Genomic DNA, 23,118 nt, shown 5'->3' on the forward strand with positions numbered 1-23,118 from the left:
CACCCCCCATCACTGACTGATCACCCCCCATCCATCCTGCACAGATCCCCCCCGTCCATCCCGTACTGATCCCCCCCCCATTCATCCTGTACTGTCCCCCCCCCCATTCACCCTGCACTGATCCCCCCTCCCCCCCATCCATCCTGCAGATTCCCCCCCCGTCCATCCTGTACTGATCCCTCCATTCAACCTCATTGACATCCCCCGCTCTCTCCTCTCACAATTTTATCTACTCCAACCAACACACACTAATTCCCCAGCCTCAATCCATCCATTCCGCACCGATTGCCTTCTCAACCTTTGACACCTTTAAACAGATTACCAAAAGAACATTTGCTGCAGTTATGTCCTTTGGCCATCTCTTGTCAGTTAGTGTGATGTTTAACCCGTCAGATGGTTATAGTCGGTTTTAACAGCTATTATCGTAAAATGTAGTTTTGATATTTCCTTGCAACCTGTATATTCTGTTGTGGATAAATTATGTGGGAAGCAAGAGTGTTTCTGTACCAATAGCAATAACGACCCATGCTATGGCCATGTCATGATAATTTTCGGTCCTTCACAGAGAACATGCTTGCATCAATATGTAGTGTGCATGGTTAAGCATATATGTTACCATGGTCCAGGATTTCTTGACACAGGTTGATCATACGCTGAATAATCCAACCACATTTTTGTTTGGAAGTGAAAAGAAATAATAGAAATCGCATTAATTGCAACGTGTAAAAAGAGTGGAGATACTGTATTATATTTTTGCTTCATGTCATTGTGGTATATATGATGTCTTGATTGGTGGATATGTTTAGTTTGTGACTTTATTTGAAGCGGAAATAATATGTGAATGTTTCATTGAGCATAATTCCGACTGGTAACTACGCACTTCGTCCGAGCTCATTATCGCACTCGTCATGCAAGCCGTCTTAAATGACCACCTAAACTTTCATTTGGCAACCTAAAAAACTGTCTAGGTTGCCCGGCTGACAACAGGGAAAAAAAAAGTTAAGTGAGAGCCCTGGTTAAGACTGCTGCAAGAAAGAATTGTATTGTTCCATTTTGGGACATATGTCTATAAAACTCTCTTGACAAGTTGTTTTTAAAGTCAGTGCAAAAAACAACATTTTTTAAATTGTTAGCATGGTGCATATATATTTTTTTAAAACAAGGGAACCATATTGTGAAAATAATAAGTAAAAAGGATTAAGTAGAACCAAGTGGGAACTGTTGTGACAGTGCTTTCAATATGTTGTCATAAGTAAAATATCGAGGCACAAAGATGGTGACAATTGAACCATTGATCTTTGGGGCAACAAATACACAATACTGGGAGGGGGAATGGGAGAACAAAGGAGGACCCAGTGTGGTGGAACCGCTGTGGAGGGGGGGGGGGGGGGGAGAAACATAAGAGGAGCCGGTGTACTTTGTACCTTTGTCCTCTGAAGGTGACCGCTATTTGCTTACCTTGGGCAATGAAAGCAAAGATTTTCTCTGTGCCTTGTCACATGTGACATTAAAGTATTCCATTCCATTCTATTTTATTCTCCAGAGATGCTGCCTGACCCATTGAGTTACTCCAGCCCTGCTTGTCTATTTTTGTAAACCAGCATCTGCAGTTCCTTGTTAAGGAACTCTGCATTAAAAACAAATCATTGGTTGTGCAAGAGGGGATCTGTGGTATTCCATTGTTGAGGTAGGATTATGGTTATGTAGTGCAGATCAAGAACCTGATGGGTTCCAGTAGTTGTTCCTGTACCTCCTGCCCGATGGAAAATCAAGAGGAGGGCATGGTCCAGATGGTGAGAGTACTTCATTATAGATGCCGCCTTCTTGAGACAGTGCCTCATGTACATACTTTTGATGGTGGGGAGCGATGTGCCCATGATACACCAGGATGATTTCACCTTTATCTGCAGACTCTTCCATTTCTGTCCATGGAATTGCCATAGCAGGCCATGATGCAACCAGGCAGGATACTTTCTACAGTGCATCTGGAGAAGCCTGTTAGAGTATTCAGTGTCATGCTGAATCTCTTTAAACATCAGATAAAGTAGAGGTACTAACATGCACTCTTCATGATTACATCTATGTGTGGCAATGCAGGACAAGTCATCCAAGATGGTAATGCACAAGAATTTTCCCCACCACCAACGAAAACTGGCACATGTCCGCCTGAATTCCCGTCTGAAGTTAATTATTACTTCCTCGGCTTTGTTGATGTTGAGCTAAAGGTTGTGAGCACCATTACATCCAGCGACGATTCCTTCCTTGAGGAGCTTAGTCACTTCTATGGCCGCTTCGACAGGGACAATCTAGAGACGGCCATCAAGGCTGTGCTACCTGCCGATCACCAACCCCTCACACTCACCCCCTACGACGTGTACGTGGCACTGAGTAGGACTAATGCACGTAAGGCTGCTGGCCCTGACGGCATCCCCGGGCGCGTGCTCAGGGCCTGTGCTGCGCAGCTGACAGACGTCTGGACTGACATCTTCAACCTGTCACTTGCCCAAGCAGTTGTCCCCACTTGCCTTAAAACCACCTCCATCGTGCCAGTGCCAAAACACTCCACTGCGGCAAGCCTCAACGACTTCCGCCCAGTTGCACTTACCCCCATCATCACCAAGTGCTTCGAGAGGCTGGTCCTGGCACACCTCAAAAGCTGCCTACCCCCCACCCTATCAGTTTGCCTACCGCAAGAACAGGAGTACGGAGGATGCCATCTCAACGGTACTTCACTCCGCCCTCTCCCACCTCGACAACAGAGACACTTACGTAAGAATGCTGTTCATCGATTACAGCTCAGCATTCCACACCATTATACCATCAAAACTGATCACCAAACTCGATAACCTGGGCATCGACCCCTCCCTCTGCAACTGGATACTGGACTTTCTAACCAACAGACCCGTCTGTGAGGTTAGACAAGCACACCTCTTCAACCCTCACCCTGAACACCGGCGTTCCACAGGGCTGTGTGCTGAGCCCCCTCCTCTACTCCCTCTTCACCTATGACTGCACACCTGTACATGGTACTAACACCATCATCAAGTATGCAGATGATACAACGGTGATTGGCCTCATCAGCAACAACGATGAGCTGGCCTACAGGGAGGAGGTCCAGCACTTAGCAGCATGGTGCGCTGACAACAACCTGGCCCTTAACTCCAAGAAGACCAAGGAGCTCATTGTAGACTTCAGGAAGTCCAGAGGCAGCACGCACACCCCCATCCACATTAACGGGACGGAGGTGGAACGTGTTTCTAGCTTCAGGTTCCTGGGAGTCAACATCTCCGATGACCTCTCTTGGACCCACAATACCTCTACTCTGATCAAGAAGGCTCATCAGCGTCTCTTCTTCCTGAGGAGACTGAAGAAGGTCCATCTGTCTCCTCAGATCCTGGTGAACTTCTACCGCTGCACCATCGAGAGCATCCTTACCAACTGCATCACAGTATGGTATGGCAACTGCTCTGTCTCCGACCGGAAGGCATTGCAGAGGGTGGTGAAAATTGCCCAACGCATCACCGGTTCCTCGCTCCCCTCCATTCAGTCTGTCCAAAGCAAGCGCCGTCTGCGGAGGGCGCTCAGCATCGCCAAGGACTGCTCTCACCCCAACCATGGACTGTTTACCCTCCTACCATCCGGGAGGCGCTACAGGTCTCTCCGTTGCCGAACCAGCAGGTCGAGGAACAGCTTCTTTCCGGCGGCTGTCACTCTACTCAACAACGTACCTCCGGTGACTGCCAATCACCACCCCCCCCCGGACACTTATTATTATTTATTCAAATCGTTTGCTATGTCGCTCTTCCAGGGAGATGCTAAATGCATTTCGTTGTCTCTGTACTGTACACTGACAATGACAATTAAAATTGAATCTGAATCTGAATCGATCAACAGCAGGCAGTCGGCAAAATTACAGATTGGAGCTGTGCTTAGCCACTGTCACATGTGTAACGATTAGAGTAGGGGGCTAGGCATACAGCCTTGTAGTACACCCGTGTTGATAGTCAGTGACGTGGAGATTTTGTTACTAATTTGCACTGATTGAGGTCTGCGAATGACAAAATCAAGGATCCAGATGCAAAAGGAGGCACAGAAGCATAGATTTTGGAACGTTAATGTGTTTGGAGGGCTTATTCGGCTGAACGTCAAGCTCTAGTCTCTTCAGCAGATATTCAAAATATCTTCACTTTAACATGATTTGTAAATTTGCAGGCACAAAAGACTCTCAATACCATGATGTTTCATGATCTGGCTAAAGTCAGACTACATATTATATGCTTGTATCTGAAACCTGCTTAATATGGCCTGATGACAACATGAAGAGCACATCCTTAAAATTATCTGCAACTAACAAGTCTCAAAGCAACTTTGCTTGAATTAATAAGTAACAAAGTTACTATCTAATTTTCCTCCAAGGGCAAAACATTCTCAAAACTTGTTACACAAAATCAATAAATTCCTAGCATTTTGCTTTAAACTGGATGTTGTCAACAAATAGAACAAGACAGTAGGAACACCCATCATAAAAATCTGATGATCGTTGATGTAGGCGAAAAACAAACAAAACGTTACAGCAAATGTCAAAATAACGCATTAGCTCTGCTGAGGAATGTAAAGGAAAATATTTTTTTGGAATATAAACACAGGGAGCACCTGATTAGATGAACAAAGAAACAAGGCCAAGCACCAGCCCGCTAGACCAGGGTCGGTGTCAGTGAGCGGATGGAGGGCCTCATCTATCACGTGTACACATGGATCCCGCCCCAGATGGCAGGCATCAAATCACGTGTTCACAGAACGTAGACAAAAATGCTGGAGAAACTCAGTGGGTGAGGCAGCCTCATGCAATCCTGGCATGTCTCACCTGCTGTGTTTCTCCAGCATTTTTGTCTATCTTCGATTTTTCCAGCATCTGCAGTTCTTTCTTAAACGTGTTCACAGAAGGTGCGCAGCCATGTGGTACAGCAAGAGCTCGGCCGCACTCGGGGAGCTCTGCTGCTGTTCTGTGCCCTCGCCCGCTGCTCCGGGCGCCCGGCTGCTGCTGCTCGGGGCCCCCGGCCGCAGATCAGGGCGCTCGATAGGCCAGATGATTACGGGGGAAAAAATCCACCTGCGGCCGGATGATTTCGGGTTACAGGCCACATTTGGCCCAGGGGCCGTAGGTTGCCGACCCCTGTGCTAGGCCCTTGATCTGTGAACAGTTTACCCAACTTTTAAATGGAACATTAAAAAGAAATTGTTGCAGAGATAGACAAGATATATGGAGTCTAAAAAACTAGTGTGGTGTCCATCAGAAGTTAAAGAAAGAATCAACAATATCAATAACTTAAAAAAAAAAAAAAAAAAAAAACTGTACACACCTGAATGCTGGCTATGGGCATAACCTGAGAGTGTGTATGTTCCATATTTCCTTCTGGAAGAGGGCCCAATCTGTCCTTCACCGACTGCTTCACAACTGCAAAAGGGGGTTGCTTAACTGGCTGTTGTAGTCCACAAATCACCTTAAATAAAAAGTGAAGGAAAAACACGTTAAAAATAAAGACAATATTACACAATTGAACATCAAGGCACGGATATATATATGCAACTGGACGATAAATTGGTTTATTAATCACAGGCAAACCAAAACATAGAAAATTAGTAAGTCTTTATGACCTTGTTGTCCAGTTAGCACGTCAGTATTCAATATCAATGACTGTTACTGGATTATGATGAATTAGTAATAATACGGGTTTCTTGTTTTTGTCAACCCAAAATACGGTAACATGACAGAATCAGATTATTTTATTACTTCTGTACCCTCACTATGTTTTCAAGCATTGTGACTTTATTTCACTATAATAAGTCAAAACACTTCAACCACAAACACTGATCAATGCTATTTGTTCACTTCCGTCCAGATATTCTCGATCAGGAATTGAACAAGGCAGAATTTATTGCCCTTCTGAACTGCCCTGATTAAATGCAACAACATCCAGAAATGTTTAACCTCAATTTAATCTGCTGAAAGAATCACTGGTATGGATGAGACTGGAAGAGCACTGGATAAGGATGGATGTGGCATGTTTCCTTGCACATTATGTGTGTATTAAGTACTTTTACAGATAGATAAAACAGTATCAGTCCCACTCTGATCATACATCTTTACTTACAGCAGATCCTACATGGGATTTGTGCATAAATGACAACATTTGTGCAAAGGTTAATTAACCAACTATTTTCATGGGCTATATCTTTATTTGCATTGCAATCATAATTTCAGTGAGAAATATGAATCCTTAGATGGTGAATACAGTTTGCTAAAGTATATTATCATCAATCTAAATAACACTTCAATTTAGGATTTATCCACCAGAGGCAAGGGTGCAGTAAACACAATTTTCATACAAGAAAACAGCAATGCCCATAGAACAGGCCAAATCTGGGGATGAAAATATGGCCAAAAGGTTAAGAAAACCCAATTCTGAAAGGCTGAAAACATAACACAAATTCATCCTTCCATTACTTGAAGATTGCATTAGAAAGAAACAATGTTTAGATGACAGCACGTGGCTATTTAGTTATTCACTCAAAGGTCACCAGTGGTGAAAACAAAAACCAACTCCATTGTCCTGCTTTTTTCAAAACCTACTTCTTACACCATTTCAAATGCTTATCAGTAATGAAGACAAACAATATTGTGTGTGCAACAGAACACTTTTTTAGAAATATCTAATTTTATCAACATCGTTAGAAACATTCAAAAAGTATCGATATTGAAGTCTATCCTGCTTCACATGTGACATAAAAGTTTGCAAAAAGAATATTTACTACCTTTTGATTTGCAGTTGTCTTTTGCTGAAAATTGTTTTCTCGATGCCAGTATACCTTGATGAATCGATTATTAAGCACTGCCTCTGTACTCGAGATTGCTCTCTTTGCTTCTTCATGCAAGGCAAATTGGATAAGGGCACCCTCTGAATCACCTTGATAAGCAACCTTGGAAAAAACAATCAATAGATTTAAACTAAACTTCAATCTACTCATAAATCAAAATACAGGAAGAAACAAAATGACTTCCCAGCACAACATCAGCTGGCTTGCATAATCAAAGCATTCAAGAAGGTAACCAGTCTACATTATACACATCAAGGTGCACATCACCATCTTTCATTAATCTTGAAGACCAAGGAAAAGGAGGATGCATAGGTTTTCAAAATTACTGACATTCTGAACCATCAGCACCTTTGCCCATTCAACTGAATCTTAATGTAAAAAGCTAAGAGATTTACATTGTACATATCTGGCCAACATTTCTCTTCTTAATACATCAAGAATAGGTTGCAGGGTAGTAAATAGCAGAATTGGACTGTTCTGAGAACCAGTTTAGACATATGTTATAAAGAAATAAATAACAAATTAGTACTTCATGCACTTCATTAATGCTGTGGGAACCTGAAAATTGACAACCCTTTGATTTGTGAACAGCACAGAAGCACAGCCATTAAAGCTGCTGACTCATGGCTCCAAGAACCTAAATTCAATTCCGATCTATAATGCTGTCTGTATGTAGTTTACATAAATCTCTCCGACTCCTGGATAAAGTTTCCTGGATGTGTTGGTCAAAAGTTTACAATGGCTGATGTGAATTGACGCTTGTGTAGAATCTATGTAGCAGGAGGCAGTGGGGATGAACTGAATGGAAATGGAACAATTTTGAAAAATTGGGATGTGCAAGTGGGTGCCTAATTGTTAGCTGAGACTCACAGGGCCAACAAGCATTTTTCCATGCTGCATGACTCTATAAATGATTCTTGATATTTTGCGGACATTTCTATGCCATTCGACTCTAATTTATTTATATATATATATATATATATATATATATATATATATATATATATATATATATATATATATATATATATATATATATATATATATATATATAGATATATATATATATAGATATATATATATATAACCATTGCCACCAACAAGATCTCTTAAAGAACAGAACCGCCGTTCAAGTCATTAACACCAAGTTTGAATTGGGTTAAGTTACGACTGACAACAACAGGAAAGAGAAACTGAATAGGTTTGGGTGACGTTACACCATCTTTCCATTCATCAAAGGGTTCCAATTTCTTAATATATTTGATATGCAGTTCTTTTCATTAATTATTTTTAAGTATTGATTAGCTATCAAGAATAATTTTGTATCCTTCCTGCACATAGCGGAAAATGATTTTTGTCACAACTATTGTAGATTATATGTTGTCTGTTGGAAGTAAGAAATTATATCATACAAAGTAGATCATACAATGCATTATGCAAGACATTTTCTAAGAATTTGACAATTGAAGTTAAAAGAAAATTACAACATTAACAAGCAAAATGATCAGTACAGCATTGAAGAATTTCTTCTAAATTAAGCAGGTAGATATGCAAAAATATGGTATCTTTGAAATCTATTTATGAAAGCATTTTTATCCAACTCTCATGAATCAACCATATTTTTCTTCAAATAAACAAACAATTTCAAAATTTGTATTCCAGACTAAAGATACAGCTTGAAACGCTCTTTTGTCTGTCATCCGACAACCACATGGCCTATCACGAATTAGCAGTATAGATCCATAATAATTATCGAATTTGGAACTAACGTACCAGTGCAAGATAAGAGAGGTTCAACCTGCAGTTCTTTCTATGCAAACTGATCACAATATAATTTTAAACTATTTAGGATGAATACATTTGTATTATAAAATGCATTCTTTTTGAAGAGAAAATGCTCAAGAAATAAAATCGAATTTTCAAAATTCAATGAAGCAGGAAAGGAACTGTGCAGACAAAATATATATTATTTAGCATGACAGTTAAAATGGAAGCAAATATGAAGAAAAAAACATGGACCAGTTCATAGATAAGAAAGGTTTAGAGGGATTTGGGCCAAAATGCAGGAACCTTTAGACCCTTCCCCACCCACTCCTCCCCAATCAACGCTTCACACCTACTTACAGCCTGACTCCAGTCTGCAAAGACTGGGCCCTTTCTCACCACCCCGCTCCAATCACCACATAACACCCACTTACAACCCGACTCAAGTCTGCAAAGACTGGGCTCTCGTCCACTACCCACCCCCTCCTTGCTGCCCAACATCAGCCTGGCCACTTCTCCATCACCAACAATTGAAATTGAGGAGATGGAGGGGCTATTCAGAAGACAGAAAAGCCGGAAATCTCCAGGTCGGGACAATGTTTCCCCCTCTACCCTCAAGCTCTGTGCCGAACTGGCATCGGTCTACACAGGCATTTTCAACCAGTCCCTGCAAACCTGTACTGTCCCTGCCTGCCTCACTGTATCCACTATTGACCCTGTACCCAAAAAGACAAGGATTACTGGTCTGAATGACTACAGGCCTGTCGCACGGACCTCCGTAGTCATGAAGACCCTTGAAAGAGGTGCTGGCCCAGCTAAAAAAACATCACAAACCCCCTGCTGGAACCTCTGCAGTTTGCATACCGGGCCAATAGATCAGTGGGTGACACAGTCAACCTAGGCCTGCACTTCATCCTCCAGCATCTAGACCACCAGGGGACCTATGCAAGGATTTTGTTTGTGGATTTTAGCTCTGCATTCAACACCATTGTGCCAGAGCTACTACACTCCAAACTCTCAGAATCAGAATCAGAATGTTTTATTGTCATTGCATGTGTCACTAAAAAAAAAGTTAACTGTGCCTGATCCCTCTGGCAGTGGACCACCAACATCCTGACAGACATGAAGCAGCATGCGAGGCTGCAAAAGCATATCTCGGACCCGCAGACCCTCAGCATAGGAGCACTGTAAGGCTGCGTACTCTCCCTCTCTCCACACCAATTACGGCACCTCCACAGACTCTTCTGTCAAGCTTCTCAAGTTTGCGGAGGACACAACCCTGATTGGACTCATCCAGGAAGGGGAGAAATCTGCCTACAGACACGAAGTGAAACAGCTGGCGTCCTGGTGCCTTCGTATCAACGTGGCGCTCAATGCTCTTAAGACAGTGGAATTGATAGTAGACTTTAGGAGAGCTCCCCCCCTCCCCTCCCACCTCCACTCACCATCAACAACAGTCACATCTGTGGAGTATTTTAAGTTCCTTGGAACCATCATCTCAAAAGGACCTTAAATGGGGGGCCACCATCGACTCGACAGTCAAAAAGGCCCAACAGAGGATGTACTTCCTGCGGCAACTGAGGAAACACAATCTGCCACAGGCATTGATGGTCCAATTCTATACTGTCATCATAGAGTCTGTCCTCACGTTCTCCATCATGGTATAGTTTGGCTCAGCCACCAAGCACGACATACGAAGGATGCAGCGAATCGTTCAATCAGCTGAAACTGTTGTTGGCTGCAACCTTTACCCCATTGACGAACTGTACACTGCAAGAGCCAGGAAGCGAGCGGATAAGATCATCTCTGACCCCTCTCACCCTGGCCACAAACTTTTTGAAGCACTTCCCTCTGGAAGGAGAGTCTGGACTGTCAAAGCCGCCACAGACAGACATAAAAACAGTTTTTATCCCACGAGCAGTACCTCTACTCAATAACCAAAAGTCCTTTTGCTCTGGTATTTTATTTCATTCACATGTATAAACTAAAATGTTTTATTCTTAATGTTTTAAGTTTTATTCTTAATGGTTTACTGCATGTCGTGTTGTTACCTGCGAGCTGAGCACCAAGGCAAATTCCTTTTGTGTACACATACTTGGCCAATAAACTTATTCATTCATTCGTTCATTCAAATTGTTGGTGTGGTAGACATTGAAGGTGGCTAGTTGAGACCACATCAGGATCATAAGTAAAACCAGGGCAGGACTTGCACAGTAAATCGCAAGACCATGGAAAATGTTGAAAACAAAGAAACCGATGGGTACAAGTACATAATTCAGTAAAAGCTGCGACATGGGTAGACAGTGTATGACTGGGATTAGAGAGCTTTCATTATAAGAGACTAGATTTGCTGGGGTTTTTTTCGTGGAATGTAGAAGACCAAGGAATTATCTTAGAGGTATATAATTTCATGAGGCTCACATAAAAATATGAATGGTCAGTCTTTTTCCCAGGATAGGGAGACAAAAGGTAAAGGGCATAGATTTAAGATGAGAGAAAAATTTAATGAAAACCCGTGAAGGCTGGGTATGTGGAACAAACTGCAAAAGTTGTAGAGCCAGATACAATCACAACATTTAAAAGGCATTTCAATGGGTATATTGATAAGAAAGGTTGAGAGGAATAAACACAGGCAAGCAAATAGTACTAATTCAGTTAGTCATTTTGGTGTGCATGAACAAGTTTGTCCAAATGGCCCGTTTCCTTGCTATGTATGATTGTTACACCTCTAAAACACATTTCTCCAAGTACAAAGAAAATGTATTTTAATCAAAGGATAACAAATATTAAATACAACAATGAGGAAAATAATAAATGTAAAACTTATATCACAGCAATTAACTCAATTGCTGCACCTGTTCTAGTGATTCTTTCTTTGCAGTAAGGTTGATCAATAGAAACATTATTGTCTATGCATTAGTTATTTATACACAGAGATAGCTGTTCAACATAATTGTAGGCCAATTATCTTGATATTAGTGATAGGGTAGATTTTAAGAATTTTAAACTGAGAATAAAATTAAAACTAATTTAGACTTAGAAAATATAGTTAACAGTAGCCAGAACATTACTCAAAATGAGCAATTATAGACCAACCAACTCAGAATTCTGAGGATATTTGACAAATTGAAGTGCTTATGTGAACATGCTCAGGAAAGCTTTGAAATGCAAGGACAAAGAACACTGCTAGAGGAATTCAGTGGGTCAGGTACCATCCGTAGAGGGAAATGGACAGACAACATTCTGTGTTGGTACGCTTCGTGTCTGCTTGACAGGAAAGGAACTGGTCTACGATCACCAAACACAAATTATTTAGGAGGAAGAAAACAGAAGTGGGACTTTTACTGTGAAAACTCTGCACGGTGGCTGTGGTGATTAGTGATTCCCCTCATGATTAGTTCCAACTACAAACTTCAAAGAAAATATACCAGTAAAGAAAGAAACTTTTGCTTAAGAAAGAAATTCCAATCGATTAATGTTTAAAATTATAATGGGTCACATAATTTTAGGTGCTAAACAACTGTACCCAATATTCATTCATTAAGTTGCAGAATAAGCTCTAAGGGCAATTCTGTGCAAATCAAAGTGCAAATCAAAGAGCTTCACCAAAGAGCAGACACGTTTAAAAAAAAAACTCCATTTAGGCAGCAAAGATTTGCTGAATTAGCCAATTGAGTCAGTCAGAATAGAGATCTTTCACATTGCATTTCTAGTTCCAAAAGACAATTAACCAGGATCTACACAATGATTGCAATCTAACAGCCCGTCAGACATAGAAAGACGCTAGATAAAAATACAAACAAACTTGGCGGGGTAGCTCTTTTTTTAAATTTTAATTCCCACCTGCAGATTGACGATTGTTCCAAATTTGCTGAAGTGTTCATTGAGCTTGCTGATGTTATTTAACTCCTGTGGAACCTTCCGAAGCTCCAGTTTAGTATTTTCAATTCCGTACTGTGGTTTCTTTTGAAACCCTTGGTTATTTGTTTTGTTGAAATTTGGCCTGTTGAAACAGTAATATCAAGTTAGTCTATGCATTCGCACATTAGGGTGATTCTTTAGTAAGTGTCTACTTTTAAGTTTCTGGAAACCCGGAAATAAAACTTAAATTTTTGCAACTTTGAATATTGTTTCACATAGATGAACATATCTACTATGGGAAAAATATGTTTAGCGCAATCTTTTAGAGAATTTAATAGATTTTTCCTCTTTTTTTTCCAGGTTGCCCATTGCATTCAGTCATATCTGTCATATTTTTATGATGAACAACACTGCAAAATATAACTGATTTAAGAATATAAAATCAAATTTTCGTCGCAGTCTTCCAAATTAGAGTATTTTCCTCAAATAAACCACCCAAAAAAAAAATGTTTTCAGTCTAATGCATTGATTTTAAACCTTCTTAAAAGTTTACTGCCGAAACAAGTGGTGATTTTCAGCAAGGATGGTAACCTTCACATAACTTTTTACCAACTTTCTCGAAAACAATATTAACTTCAGATGAATAGGCAGAAGCATACTGTTCATTTATCAATTACAATTGATAATTATGGTAATTGGTGTATTATTTTATACATTATGAGCATAAAATACTCACGTGACAGATATGACTCAGCAAGGTGGAGATGATCAAGTTTGGGAGCGTCGTCTGATGGAGATGACTTAAACTATCTTTAGGGCTATGGCTGGGGCTAGGGCCATTGCAGCCGTCGCATCTTCCCGTGACACGATGTCCCTCTCCACGCCCGGGCCTCTTCAGCCCTTGTTCCCTGGTGGGGCGGGGTCACGGGAAGATGCGACGGTGACGGCCAGTTGAGCTGGGGTTGCCACTTCTTCTCCGTGCTGGCTATGGCCCCAGGCCCACAGCCAGCGCGGAGAAGTGACAACCCCAGCTCAAAACGGCAGCCAACAACCCCCCCGGGTTATTCACACTCCCCCCGGGTTATTCACCCCCGCCTCCAAAAAACAGACAACATCAAAGATTCACACAATCCTGGCGACACACTCATTACACTAAGGGCATCAGGAAGAAGGTACAGGAGCACAAAAACTGTAATGTCCAGGTTCAGGAACAGCTTCTTCCCTACAGCCAAGCAAGGAAGAATTTAATTGCCCTATCTGGGACATACAACAATAAAACACTCTTGACCCCCGTCCCCTCCCCCCCGCCAACGTGGGAACGATTGATTGCTGTATCAATGTCCATGTAATTTGAGTGTAGGAGTTGTACTCATACTCGAGCATGCTCACACTCGCGTATATAATTATGTAAATTAGGTCAATGAATTTTGGACTGGAAATAAATCTTTCCTGCTTTTGATCCAAACACGAGTGTGTGTGGAGCCATCTTTCTCCGTCTAATATGTGCTAGTTTTACCTATATCGCAAGTAGACACATATCAAACCCACTGCTCCATAAATTCCATAATATTCCTTGTGGGGGGTGATTGACTCCGGGGGGGGCGACTGTCTCCGGGGTGAGCGCGGACGCCATGCCGCCCCCCCAACCCTACCCCTCGTTGGGGGACAGGGCCCAACGGGTCGGGTCCCAAGTTCTATATCTCTCTAAATCTCTCCTTGCCTCCCGTGGAGGCTATGGGTGAGTGGTGTAATATTGCGTTGGGGAAGCAGGGACCAACGTGGCCCAGTTGGTCTAGTATTCTATAAAATTTTAAAGAGCATTTTTGCCATTCCTTACTGCGCTCAAGGAGATGGTGACTTGGCATGTGCTTGGACATTTCAGTCTTTCTGGGGAAGATATTCTCATTATGGAATTGGGGAGAAAGTTCCAAAATTGAGGCTCAGCATTAAAGGAATGTTGATATATTTCCAAGCCTGCAGAGTATTTGACTTGGAGTAGACCCTATCCTATGCTCATGCTGTATTAAAGGTCCACAAAATGTTCTCCATCGTGCTCCAGTGATGGAGGGAATCAATGTTTAGCATAATGAATGGGCTGCTTTGTCCTGGATGGTGTCACCTGGATGGTGATTTGTTGAGTAATGTTGGAGTGTATTCATCCAGGCAAGTGGAAGATGAGACTCTCAGAGAGCAAAAAGGTTATGGGCATTCACTTGGTGTCATTTGTAGCAAACAGTACTTCCAGAACTCCTCTGGGGAAGTGAACAATGATGATCCTCAGTCTATTAAAAGTGGGGTGAATAAAGATATTGAATGTGAAGAGAAGGCAGTTGAATTTTCTCAAGATTGTGATTGGTCTTTGTGTGGTAAAATGATACTTGCCACGAACACACCCCTCAGGCAAAGTCAGTAATTTATCAATGTCTACTCAGCACCATTTTTATACATTGAAATCCCCCAATTCGTTTTACGTTCAGAAATCTACACACTTCTGTTCTCAATCAACAATATCACCAAGCCTCTCCAAGATAGTGAATTCCAAGGATTTATCATCCTCTGGTCAAAACGATTCTTCATTTGAAACTTAAATGGCATATATTTTATGATAAGACTTTGACCCGTGGTTCTGGATTCAGCAGGGAAATATCCTCTATCACTATTGAGCAGTATATGAATTTTTAAGTTTCAATTAGATAATTCCCCAAAACTCTTAGGAATGCAAGACATCTACTCAACCCTTGTTTTGCAATAGACAATATTAGTACTCTTCAACTGGATATAAATAAATGAGCGTTTGCAAAGACTTGGCAAGTGGAGTTTGATATGGGAAAGTGTGAAGTTATACGCTTCACTAAGAGGAATTTATAGGTAGATAATTTATATAAAATGGCAAAAGGCTACAGATGTGCAAAGTACAGAAACATCCAAGTGCTCTTGGATAACGACAAAATTAGTAGGAAGTTGCAGCAACTGGTTAGGAAGGCGAATGGCATTTTCGGTTTTACTGCAAGGAGGTTGAAGTTTGAAAATAAAGAAGTATTGATACCAGTATTGTAAAATACTTATACGGCCACATCTGGACTACAATTTTGAAAGAATATAAGAAAGGATATACTGGCATTGGAAGCAGTCTACAAGCGACAAATGATTGGAAGCTGATACAGAAGAAACAAGTTCTGGGGTAGATGAGCCATGATCATTGAATGGTGATTGTTCTTGAGGGACCGAGTGGCCTACTCTCATACCTATAAGGTAGTTCGGTATTCCGAAAAACGCAAAGAATCATGGGATTTGTCAAAGGTCACTCGCTACAAAGAAAAAGCGAACAAAGCGCTGACTGTATAAACTGTGTATAAATTCTTCTTTATTCATGATTTATGTGTAAAAAAATATTTAATCTGAGGAACAGGGGTGAGGAATGTACGCCTGTGTCCCTTTGACCATCATCATTTCCCAAACAGTAATCCTTTAAAAAAATATTTTGCTATTTTGTGCATTGTAATGGACCTCCACACATTTTTCTGTATTGCATATAATCTACTATGTTCTCACCCATTCATTTGTCTATATCCTCAAAGTTGCTTTATATCCTCCTAACTATTCACAATGCCACATAATTTTGTATTATAAACAAATTTGGACATATTTAGGCCCGTCTGCTGCAAATTTTACCTACACTATGGATAGTCAATTACTCAGACATAACGCTCTGCGATGTCTGAGTAATTTCAGCTTGACAACCTGAAAAAGACCTCTTTATTCCACAAGTTAGACACAAAATGCTGGAATAACTCAGCAGGAAAAGCAGCAACTCTGGAGAGAAGGAATGGGTGACGTTTTGGGTCGATACCCTTCTTCAGACTTTATTCCACAACTTTGCTTTTTGTTCTCAGTTCAACCCATCATCTTACCCCCAATTCCACTTTGAGCAATCTTAGCAAAAATATTCCCAAACTCTAAATACACATCTTCTGGGGTAACTCTATTCTATCATTCACATCCTCAAAGAACTCCAATAGATTTGTGAAATATAAACCCATCTTTGATAAATCCATGACTCTACACTCAATCCAATGATTCTTCAATCAGACATTTTTTCCAGTACTATTTTTGTTCAGTTTCACCTTATTGTTACATCCACTGATTCTTTACTGGTTGCAGCATTTTTTTATTTTGTTTCTTCTTCCATAAGGGCAGGAACAAAATGTCTGTTACATTTCCTTATTCCCAAGCTTTGGCCCCAATGATTGGAAATTACCATTATGCCTCCAGTTGTGCTGTAAATTTATATAGCTTGCTACCAATGCTGAATGCCTTTAGTACCTTTAACTTTGCTCTCATTTGTCTGTTTCCATTGGCAATTTAATTTGCTTACTAGCTTTCTCACCTCCATTTTCTACTTTAAGTCCTCCCGAATTCCAGGAGGCACCCCTCACTCTTCCAAGCCAATTTGAGGCGTGCCCAATGAGCCCATCAAACTCCCATTACATTAGCAATTGTAGTCTTGCTAAGGTTGTGAATTGTTAATCAAATTGAAAATCCTCGCACGGTCTCATGAAAATCTGCTTTCACATCCTCAGTTAAAACCTACAGTGCCCTCCATAATGTTTGGGATAAAGATCCATTATTTATTTATTTGCCTCTGTCCTCCACAATTTGTGATTTGGAATAGAGAAAAAAAAAAATCAAATAAAAATCACATGTGGTTAAAGTGCTCATTGTCAGATTTTAAAAGGCCATTTTTACACATTACAGTTTCACCATGTAGAAATTACAGCAGTGTTTATACATTATCCTCTGATTTCAGGGCACCATAATGTTTGGAACACAGCAATGTCACATAAATGAAAGTAATCATGTTTCGTATTTTGTTGTATATCCTTTGCATGCAATGATTGCTTGAAGTCTGCGATTCATGGACACCACCAGTTGCGGTGTGTCTTCTCTGGTGATGCTCTGCCAGGCCTTTTATTGCAGCATCTTTCGCTTATGCTCGCTTTGGGGGCTAGTCCCCTTCAGTTTTCTCTTAAGCATATAAAACGCATGCTCAATTGGGTGATTGACTTTGTCAATTCTTGAGTGGCCATTTATTAGCTTTGAAAAACCCCGTTGTTGCTTTAGCAGTGTGTCTTGCTGTAGAATGAACCATGTTTTGAGGCATTTGGTTGAACTTGAGCAGCTAGGATGTATCTATACACCTCAGAATTAATTATGCTACTACCATCAGCAGTTGTATCATCAATGAAGATAAGTGAGCCAGTACCTTCAGCAGCCATACATGCCCAGGTCATAACACCCCCACCATCGTGTTTCACAGATGAGGTGGTATGCTTCGGATTTTGGGCAGTTCCTTCTCCCCTCCATACTTTGTTCTTGCCATCGCTATAATATAAATTAAACTTCATCTCATCTGTCCACAAGACCTTTTTCCAGAACTGTGGTTGCTCTTTTAATAATTTATTGGCAAACTGTAACCTGGCCATCTCATTTTTGCAGCTAACCAGTGGTTTGCATCTTGCAATGTAACCTCTTTATTTATGTTCATGAAGTCTTCTTTGGACAGTGGCTATTGACAAATCCACACCCGATTCCTGAAGAGTGTTTCTGATCTGTCAGACAGGGGTTTGGGGATTTTTCTTTATTAGAGAGAGAATTATTCTGTCATCAGCTGTGGAGGTCTTCCTTGGCCTGCCAGTCCCTTTGTGATTAGTAAGCTCACCAATGCTCTCTTTCTTCTTAATGATGTTCCAAACAGTTGATTTTGATAAGCCTCAGGTTTGGCTGATGCTTCTAACAGTTTTATTCTTGTTTCTCAAAGTCTCATAATGGGGTGTGAGATTGCATCCTTCACATGGTCCGCCCTGTTACGACGAATGCAATCAACCTGGCGTGCACAATCAAATAGAACAAGTTGTTCTACAACTTTAGGCTGTGTACGCCATACGCAAGAAGAAGTAGAAGTTTCATAATGGCGTCTTTGACTTTCATTGGCACAACTTTGGTCCTCATGATGATAAACAACATGTTGTCAGAGCATTTCAGTATTCTAGTACCTGAAAATCAGTATTTTGCTGAGGAAATCAGTATTTTTACGCGGTGCCATTTTGCTGAAAAAAATGTTTGTTTTAATGTGCGGTCATACCCATGTAAGAGTACAAGAATGCATAACTTTGCTACCAATTGACATGTCTTCTACGCAACTTACTTGACATTGCATTAATTGCCATCTCTTTCTATACTTCTGTTTGAACGGCTGTTTCCTGCTTTTAACACCAGATGATGATGTAGAAACCATTTTGGAAGCCTCCCTCGCCCTCCCTCTTCCTCCATTTTTTTCTCCCACCCTCTCTCCTTCTCCCTCCCTGAACAGTCTGTGACCTATAGCGCTGTGAAGATGAAACAGGAAGTCGGGCCGATTAAAAAAAATACGTATTTTACAAAGCAAATCCGTACATCCGTATTCTTATCGCATTTCCGTACAAAATACGGAAAATCCGTACTACTTGGCAGCTCTGCAAAGGTCTCTCTTATACCTGCATTAAGGAGGCAATTAAACACATCTAGCAATTACAAACACCTATGAAGCCATGTGTCCCAAACATTATGGTGCCCTGAAATGGGAGGACTATGTATAAACATAGCTGTAATTTATACATGGTGAAACCAAAATGTATAAAAATGGCCTTTATTAAAATCTGACAATGTGCACTTTAATTGCATGTGATTTTTTTTCTATTACAAATCTCAAATTGTAGAGTACAAAGGCAAATAAATAAATGATAGGTCTTTGGCCCAAACAAAATAGAGGGCACTGTACATACAGAATTCTGCAAGTACAAGATTCAATGGACAACATTCAGTCTTGAAACTTTGCTATTAACCACCACAACCCAGGGTGACCATAGTATATCAAGGCTACTACAAATGAGACCAGCTGGTTCAGCTGATTAAACCTTGGATTTTATTCATCCTTGGACATCAATTGCAGTCTGTATACAGGTAAATTAGCCAAAAAGCAACGAGATTTTGATCGCTGTTTTAATTACGAAACATACCTATACCCCAGTCACGTTTCATTGTCAAAATTACTTTCAGAAGACTACAAGATTGAACGTTAACAATAAAGACTTTGTAGTTGCCAGCAGGAACTTGCAAAAACATTTCTCACACCTCTAATTATGATCTATTCAAGAACCAAAATATTTAGCAACTATTTTAAATACTGGGTGTGAATATTAACAAAAGTAGGAGAGGCTCATAAAAATGTTTGCTTTTCAAATTAAAACACACAGCATTTGATCCAAATGGTTCACATTTCATGGATTTAAAGCCAATACCTCTCCATGTATTTCACAGGTGAACAATTAAGTTTTATACTGTGGATAAGGCCAAGAAGTAGTTTGCACAATTCATTTTCAATGTTAAGAAAATTAGAAAGGGTGACAATATATAATGAAAATAAAATCAAACCTTACTTGTCAAACCAGGATTTCTTGTTAGGCACATCTTCAGCACCAGCACCTATTGTACGTTTTCTGGACTCAGAATCCACCACAATTCTCATGTTGTTATTAGTAGCAGGTTTTTCTGTTTTTACAGTTATATTTACAGCTGCAATGTGAACAGATAGGAGGGCAGAACATATTTTAGTATGTGTTTTGAATGATTCAAGTGAGTCATGGGAAAGCTTGTTAAGTAAAAATGGCAATCTTTGTTACCATGAACAGGAAATTACTTGTCAGAGAAGTTGATGAAAGAAATAAGTGAGGATAATGTAGTGGAATTGGCAGAGACGGCTGATGCTGGCAGGGTACAAGGATTTGAAAAATGGTTAAATAAAATGAATAAAGTGAGCAACATATAATGTTTCATGAGTATGGGGAAGACACAAATGTGCAATTTAGTGATAAGTCACACTAAAACAATGGCACTTTAGAAAAGTCTTTTGCAGAAAGTATTGTTAGGTAGTAAACCGTCATTAAAGGAGAAAGTATCTATTCTTGTAAGTCAAGGTCAATCCAAAGCTATGATGTCAACGGTCAACACAATCATCTATATTAAAGTCATGGATCAAGTCTCAAGGTACAATTTATTCTAAGAGTGGTTCACTTATTAAAACAATATATTTGAATAGTTTACATTTAAAAACTGATGGCCGACAACAGAAAAAACATTTCTCTATTCATCTCAGCTAGACAAAAATGCTGGAGAAATAGGCGACGTTTTGGGTCGAGATCTTTCTTCAGACTTCACCTATTCCTTCGCTCCATAGATGCTGCCTCACCTGCTGACTTTCTCCAGCATTTTTGTCTACCTTCGATTTTTACAGCATCTGTTGACCTCAAACAGTTTATATTTTACAAACTCTTTAGACTCCATTTAATATTATTTTTTTGTTCATAACTAGCATAATATCAGATATGAATCCATATGCTATTCTCTCAATTGGCTTAAAGGCTTTTATATAATGTTCAACACAATACTGTAGCCTAACTATTGCCGTGTACAAATTTATCATCCCCTGCACTATACTGTATAAAACAAACTACTGTGATGTATTTAATTGAAGGTAGAATAGAAGAAGAACCAGTGTAATAAGAGTTAGGTTTCATATTTCATCTTACTATAGCAAAAGTATTTAACATATTTAACATATTTTTACTGTACCTCGTGGTGGTAAATCCATATCACCCGATGTAAGTCCAATTAAGTTGGGTCTTTGGCTGTGCACCCTATGTCTGTAAACTGGTCTTGAAGTACTAGTTATACTTGGTGCCTCAGGATTATATCCATCAGTTTCATAGGTTTCTACAATCAGAGACAAAAAAAGTTATAAGCAGAGCCATTCTCTATTATGTTGTGGCATTTACAGGGCTCGAAATTAGCGGTTGCCCGGTTGCCAATGGCAACACACAGTCCCACCAGGCAACCTAAATGCCTGAGCAGGCCCCCTCTCTATCTTTCTCTCTCTCTCCGTCTCCGCCCACTATCCGTGTCGTATCGTATCGTGTGTGTAGGAAAGAACAGCAGATAATAATAATAATAATATCTTTTATTGTCATTGCACATAAGTGCAACCAGATTTGGTATGCAATTTAGATTTAGATACCCCGAGAACATGGTTTGTAAAAAGAAGATAGACACAAAAAGCTGTAGTAACTCAACAGGTCAGACAGAATCTCTGGACAAAAGGAATATATTCCGTTTTGGGTTGGGTCTGAAAAAGGTTCCTGCACACCTTTGGAATGTGGAAGGAAACGAGAGCACCCGGAGAAAACCCATGCGATCAAAGGGAAAAGGAGCAAATTCCATACAGACAGCACCCATATTCAGGATCAATTCCGGGTCTCTGGCAATTTTAGGCAGCAACTTTATGGGCAATTTACTGCCCCATATTCTTAAACTGAATTAAAACATACAGTAGCTGTAAAGTGGGGTGACTAGTGGGGTGCCTCAGGGATCTGTGTTGGGTCCTTTGTTGTTTGTCATGTACATCAATGATCTGGATGAAGGTGTGGTAAATTGGATTAGTAAGCATGCAGATGATACCAAGATAGGGGGTGTTGTGGATAATGAAGAGGATTTCCAAAGTCTACAGAGTGATTTAGGCCATTTGGAAAAATGGGCTGAAAGATGGCAGATGGAGTTTAATGCTGATAAATGTGAGGTGCTGCACCTTGGCAGGTCAAATCAAAATAGGACGTACATGGTAAATGGTAGGGAATTGAAGAATACAGTTGAACAGAGGGATCTGGGTATAACCGTGCATAGTTCCTTGAAGGTGGAATCTCATATAGATAGGGTGGTAAAGAAAGCTTTTGGTATGCTAGCCTTTATAAATCAGAGCATTGAGTATAGAAGCTGGGATGTAATGTTAAAATTGTACAAGGCATTGGTGAGACCAAATCTGGAGTATGGTGTACAATTTTGGTCGCCCAATTATAGGAAGGATGTCAACAAAATAGAGAGAGTACAGAGGAGATTTACTAGAATGTTGCCTGGGTTTCAACAACTAAGTTAGAGATAGGTTGAATAAGTTAGGTCTTTATTCTCTGGAGCGCAGAAGGTTAAGGGGGGACTTGATAGAGGTCTTTAAAATGATGAGAGGGATAGACAGAGTTGATGTGGACAAGCTTTTCCCTTTGAGAATAGGGAAGATTCAAACAAGAGGACATGACTTCAGAATTAAGGGACAGAAGTTTAGGAGTAATATGAGGGGGAACTTCTTTACTCAGAGAGTGGTAGCGGTGTGGAATGAGCTTCCAGTGGAAGTGGTGGAGGCAGGTTCATTGGTATCATTTAAAAATAAATTGGATAGGCATATGGATGAGAAGGGAATGGAGGGTTATGGTACGAGTACAGGCAGGTGGGACTAAGGGGAAAAAAAGTTGTTCGGCACGGACTTGTAGGGCCAAGATGGCCTGTTTCCGTGCTGTAATTGTTATATGTTATATATGTTATATGTTAAAGGGGGACATAGCATCACGCCTGCCACGACTTGGAGCTCTTCTACCGTCGTCTTTGCCTCGCAGCGTTCTTCCATGGGAACGAGTCCCCGCCCCCCACTGTTGATCCCTTGTCCCATCTCCAACAGACCCCTTCCTCATGGACCCCCCC

At 40.6% G+C, this 23,118-nt stretch overlaps 1 protein-coding gene across 2 annotated transcripts in view; it reads right to left on the reverse strand.

Moving 5' to 3' along the window:
- rbm26 (RNA binding motif protein 26) overlaps positions 1-23,118 on the reverse strand; it is a 142,529-nt gene that overhangs the window by 75,784 nt on the left and 43,627 nt on the right. For both annotated transcript variants that reach the window (XM_055636783.1, XM_055636785.1), the window contains exons 9-13: positions 21,169-21,309; positions 19,977-20,112; positions 12,484-12,643; positions 6,814-6,978; positions 5,361-5,501 (exon numbers count right to left, since the gene is read on the reverse strand). In XM_055636783.1, coding sequence (XP_055492758.1) covers positions 5,361-5,501; positions 6,814-6,978; positions 12,484-12,643; positions 19,977-20,112; positions 21,169-21,309 — 743 coding nt within the window. The remainder of the gene's footprint in view (positions 1-5,360; positions 5,502-6,813; positions 6,979-12,483; positions 12,644-19,976; positions 20,113-21,168; positions 21,310-23,118) is intronic.

Source organism: Leucoraja erinacea, chromosome 6 (genome assembly GCF_028641065.1).
Source record: "Leucoraja erinacea ecotype New England chromosome 6, Leri_hhj_1, whole genome shotgun sequence".
Classification (NCBI taxonomy): domain Eukaryota; kingdom Metazoa; phylum Chordata; class Chondrichthyes; order Rajiformes; family Rajidae; genus Leucoraja; species Leucoraja erinaceus.